This window comes from Engystomops pustulosus, chromosome 2 (genome assembly GCF_040894005.1).
Source record: "Engystomops pustulosus chromosome 2, aEngPut4.maternal, whole genome shotgun sequence".
Taxonomy (NCBI): Eukaryota; Metazoa; Chordata; class Amphibia; order Anura; family Leptodactylidae; genus Engystomops; species Engystomops pustulosus.
Window position 1 is genome coordinate 118,360,019 of NC_092412.1, and position 6,000 is coordinate 118,366,018.

The 6,000-nt window shown below is 38.0% G+C and overlaps 1 protein-coding gene across 4 annotated transcripts in view; it reads left to right on the forward strand.

Moving 5' to 3' along the window:
• Positions 1 to 5,446, forward strand: part of SPNS2 (SPNS lysolipid transporter 2, sphingosine-1-phosphate) — an 89,417-nt gene extending 83,971 nt beyond the window's left edge. For all 4 annotated transcript variants that reach the window (XR_011853176.1, XM_072136148.1, XM_072136149.1 and 1 more), the window contains one exon: positions 112 to 5,446. Coding sequence is in view for 1 of the 4 variants with exons in the window: in XM_072136150.1 (XP_071992251.1) it covers positions 112 to 151 (40 nt within the window). In the remaining 3 variants the exon portion in view is untranslated. The remainder of the gene's footprint in view (positions 1 to 111) is intronic.
• Positions 5,447 to 6,000: the final 554 nt, after the last annotated feature.

The window sequence follows — 6,000 nt, forward strand, 5'->3', positions numbered from 1 at the left end:
TTTAGACACAGATGCTATGTCGTTCATTGGTTAATGCTGCTGTGACTACTGGCCATGGATAGTATTCTTTATTTGGTATTTTCAGTCCAATATTTCTTTTCTTCTTGCCAGGTCAGTACCAAGGATTGAAGACAACAGCTCCTGGGCATAATTTTGTCTCATCCCAACAACCAAACACAGAGGATCACATTCACTTTACTTTATCAATGATCACCAAGAACATTTTCCAAAGGACAAGAGAATGCACTGAATGTGGACATTTTTCTAATTTATGAAGGAGATTGTGACTCCGCGTATGTGAAGTGACTGCCTCTATGGGGCAGAAAACATAGGCCAAGAAAAGTTTATAAAACAAGCAAGGTAGACGTTAAGTTACTTTTAGGATATGTTTTTTTCACAAATTATTATGTGTAAATTAGTGTACATACATTTTCTAAATTGTATATAAATATATAGAGATATATGAAATGTATATATTTTACAGATATTCTTTATTTAAACTCCAGGCACCATAAAAGCCGCTTTCTACAGATAATGGATATTTATTCTTTAAGCTTTCTTTTTCCATAGCTTTAATATGGAAGCTCCTCTTTAAAGGTGCAGACATAAATTAGCAGTGACATTTCTGTCTAGAATTAAGAAATTGAGTGGATTTTGTGGTTTGCACTTTGTTATGTTACCTGAAAAGGATATCAGTATTACAATCTATATGAAGCATCTGTAAGAGCTTACTTAATAATGTGTGCACACAGCATTTACAATATCTGCTGCAACCAACATATACTGACTTGTGTCTTGAAGTCAAATTTTAAAAACATTGACTGTAAAGAGTTGTACTTGTCCAGTGTTACAACATATTGGTGCTACAAGGAATACCTTATTAAGTAAGCTGCTCAGTAAAGCAATGTATTGCTTATTTATTGTTAAAGTATATTGATGAATATTGAAAGAGAAATGTATGTATTATCAGGTGAGAATATTGGATATATCCATTTTTCTTTCCCTTTCTGTATCCATGTGGATCTTGAGCCCATATTTCTGGGACCACTCGGTGTGGATAACTGTATACATAACACCCATATCCAGCCATTTATGGATAAGTTGGCTTGCAAACATGTTTAATTTAGTGGTCTCCAACTTGTGGCCTCCATCAGTTGTAGAAATCCAACTCCCATTGGTGGTTGTTCGGTGCCGCTGCATTCTGGAGGTTGTTGTTCTTGACCCCTGGAAATCTGCAAATTGCAGATCCCAAAGACAGAAAGTGATCACCAAGACTGCAGCTCATAGATTAACCCCCATGGATTGCTCCTCCTATGTAATGAAGGAGGCATTGCCTTCATTTACAGATGCTGGACTAAATCTATTCATGTAAACAGTTGTCCACTGACTTGTCGTTGACTTCTGAACTTTGTAGCTGCTTTATAATTAATGAAAAAGTTAACGCTTTCAGATGAGCCATTTAGCAAACTTAAAGTGTTTCTATGTATAGGATATCTATATATTGTATATGTAGATGACAGAAACCCAATTTTAGGGCTTATTTACTAATGTGAAACATGGTTTGTATGGTGGTTACATTTCATGGATCGAGCACTGCTTTGTGGCATGGGAGTCCAAGCATCAGAGTTACACATGATGGAAAGATTTCTTACATCTACTGAGAATGTGATTACCACATGGCGTGGTAGTCCTGCATAAATACTTCATCATGGCCCTGGAGCAGTTTTCAGACCAAGAAATGTGGTCACCAAACAGTCCGTGTTTCATGGACTGGGCAGGTTTGAGTGAATAAGCCCCAGCATTCAGCTCAATAACTTGCAATCTTTCCCCTCGGGGTGATGATGGACAGGCTGTAGTGTATAAGTAAAATGGCACAATATAAATATATATTTTCTGCCTTTCATTTTGCCAAATTGAATATTCTCTATTTTACTAATCTCCCTCCCTAATTGTCCCAGTTTCCTGTGTTTAATATCACATGCTACACATTTCAACCTTGTAACATTGAACATAAATTGATAAATCTAGGTTGCTGAATGGGGAATAGATGGAGCTGCAAAGCGGGGCACAGTTACTAATGGCTTTGCGCCTGTTTTCTCACATACTTTGCATGTTCTTTCAGGTGTAAACTGCTTGTACAGGTATTTATGAAGTGTCCGCGCCACTATTGTTTTGCACATGACTGTTTTGTGGTGCAGCTGCGCTAGCCACCATGCGACACAAATAAGGGGGCGTTCCGGCGCTCAGTGGGACCGTGCATCGGACTTAACATGCAAAGTCTGTTGATCACCCTCAAAAAATTGGGGAACTCTGTTGGGCCAGTGCAGGGATGTGACAAATTAATAATTTTTGATGCATGTTCTGTCACCCAGCATTATACACGGGCAGAGCATTTTTAGGCTACATTCACACGATGTATGCCCGCCGTACCGTAGTACGGCAGGCATACATCGGTGCTGCGGAGAGGAGCAGGGGATGAGCGCAGCTCACCCCGCCCCTCTCCATAGGCATATACAGCGCGCAGCGCCGTATCATGTAGAAAAATAGGACATGTCCGCACCTGTGCTGCACCGTACCGCTCCCGTACAGGGCGGCCCATAGAAGTGTATGGGGACGTATATATGTCCACCATACGTTCGTGTGAATGTAGCCTGAGTAATATCAAACCCTGATGCCCTCATGCTTTTCATAACATAGTGAATGATCATGCACTGACTGTTACATTTCCATTTGTCTCAGCGTAAGAGTGCATTATGGAAGATAATAGAATAGTTTAAGATCTGCCTATATTGCAGTTATGAGGCCAGAGCTATGCTCATGCAGATAGGAAGCCACTATCATCTTCTATGCTTTGGCCAGTGCATGAGCTGCAGAAATTGTTGATGTTGCAGTCTCTTAGAGTCAGCACCTGGCATGGAAATACCTTAGCTTGCTGAGCTGTATGAAATCACACATTAAACAGTACTTCATGTCAAGCTGGGGACTCTAAGGCGCTGCCCATAGCCTGTGTGTCTACGTGTAAAGACTTTCCTGGAAAATCACTTAGGCCATTGGAAGGAAATGATAATAGTGTATGACTGCTGTTTATTCATTCATTTGTCCAGTGGCTTAGTAGGGTTGTGATGAACTCTATTCCACCATATATACAGCCGCAATATGTATTACTATGATATACAGTATGGTAGATGTATGAAATATATTCCTGCTGTACTTAGGAATGTATACCCAATATACAATGAATTAGACATGTATATATACAGGTACTGCCATGCCCAATATAGTTATAGAATTCAAAAAGTTTCTCTTCAAATCCCCAAAAAATGGCACTTTCTTAAATTCAAAAGAGGAAAATGGATATGCAAATTGATATGCAATCAGATTGCATTTCATTTCTTAGGGGACCTTAATATACAATGTGGTAGCTGTCCCAGTTATCTGGCAAAACAATTCACAAGAATGACCCATCCATACATGTCCCATTATGTGTTATAAAACTAATTGAAGTCAGTGTAATAAACTACTGAGCAAATGTTTTTTTCTTTAAATAGTCTACATTTATTATTTATCTTTAGCTTGGCCAGAAATTGCACATATTGCATGCAAAATTGTACTAAATTTACACAAACATTTGTTTCCTTGTTGTAAAAGGGTAGGACAGACTGGTAAAGTAGGCATGGCCATATGGGGGATTTCTTATATGTGGACACAGTTTGTAAAAAGAAAATCTTGATTTGAATGCAGTGGGACTAAGGCTACTTGCTCACAAACATTGTTTTGGGAGCATTCATCTAAATGTATTTCTATGGGTTCCAAGACAGCAGCCATGGTTTTCACAGTCGAGTGTGTGAGCCGGCAGCCCTTGCCTCACATTTTGGAGCAAATCATCAAAACTTGTGCAGGTAGCCTAAGGTGCGGTCACACGCAGCACTATCGTACATGGGAGGCCCTGACCGGATAACATATGTGTTTCTATGGAAACGCATGTAATGGGTAACCAGAACCCGGTGTTGTGCATTAAACAAAGCAAGACAATGGCTTCTGGTTACCGATCGCTTGCATTTCCATAGAAACTTGCTTAAGTTATCAAAAGCCAATTTGCACCTGATTTATAAAAGTAATAATTCAGTCACCTCAAATGTTTTACGTGTTATAGTAGAATTTAGAAATAATACTCACATGAGCAATTCCTATCCTTCCTCGTCCCCCCCTGATCTCGCTATACTGGTCTTCATTTATTTCCTACCATGATGTACAGCTGTAGGTGACATTATTTGTTGCGGATCGGAAATCAGAAAGTTGTGGATGTTCTGCAAGGTGTTTTATAGGATTTTCATAAATCGCATTCAATACAATTCTATTGTGGTAGGTATTGTGCTGCAGATCTAGCAATTTTGCATCGTAAATAGCACATAATACACAAAGTGGTACAGTTTTCAAAGGCTGCTGTTCTTTCATTCTAACATTACATTGCTGGGCCAATCTTTTATCATAAACCGAACAATAAACCCCTCTACCCAATTTCATGATTATTATATTTATTTTATCTACATGCTGTAGAAATTCATATCTAATAAACTCACATCTATGATAATTTCCAGTGAACCTACTCCCAGTGGCTCATTCCCGCAGGAACAATCATGCTTAGAATCCGCTCATCTTCCAGTATTTTATATTCATTTCCATATCCTGCATGTATTCAGAGCTAATAATGAACACCCCATAAACCCAGAATTGTACATTGATACTTGTAGGGGGAGCATGTCCACCAGGTCAGCCCATTATTATTCATAGCAGCTGAACCGGGCTTAAAATGGAGGGATGGGAAATACGGGAATATTTCTGGGGGACAACTGGATATAAGTTTAACAAAGGTCACAGTGCAGCACTAATCTCAATGATAATGTGGAATGTTATCATCCATCCCTATATTAATTTCCATCAATGTTTTAATCACTGTGTATTAGCTATTTTTGATATATTGTTCATTGTGTTACATTTTGGTATATCTGTATTTTTATCAATGTGTATTATTTTGTAACACGCAGACTGAATATAATCTCTGCTCTCTCAGCTGCCTCCCATCTACATTTGCCTCTTACTCATTTGTTTACCACACAGTAATGAAGGTTTTGTCTGATATATTGATGGTTTTGTATATTTTGGAAATGCTGTCATGTTTTGCTACTAACCCTTTTGCTACTGTAAGGTGATGCTGGACCTTCTGTAGTCAGAGTTCTACCAGCACTTATACAACCACATGCAGGTGGTGCTTTCTTGTCATACAAGAACCAAAGTAAAATAGTTTTCTGATTTATTTCAGGGAAAACTGACTATTTTATTTTTTAGAAATTGTAAACCTCAGAGTATAAGAGAAAGCCAAATATATAAATTTATGTAAATGATATACAAAATAAACTATTTAAGGCAATGTTCTGTATGGTTTCCTTTTTTTACTGCTTTACCAAAATTAAAGTTTTTTTGGCTGCACATTGAGAAGTTGTTTCTTTGGAAATATTGTAAATATATCCTTGGGCCACCGTAGAATATACCAGTACTATCTAATTGTCCTCTTCTATACTTAGCCTGTGGGTTTCAGCTGGGACGGTTTTGTGCTCCTGTGTGGGCATGAAAAAAGGAATATGAACAGAAGATCCACATTGAAAAATTAGGAACTTTCTACGGATCTTTACTGTACAAAGGTAGCAACCATATATCAGAAAAAAAATTTATATAACTTCTTTTTGATTTTCACATTTTTTACTCCCCACCTTCAAACAACCATTACTTTATTTTTTCCATGTACAGAGCTGTAGAAGGGCTTGTTTTCTGCATAACATATTGTACTTCCTAGTGACGGTATTTAATATTGATATCATATCATGTACTAGGAAGCAGAAAATAATTCCAATTGCAGGGAAATTGGGAATAAAAACGTATTTGCACTATTTTCCTGTGGGGCTGCTTTTACTGTGCGCTCCAAAAGACATGTCTTCATTATCT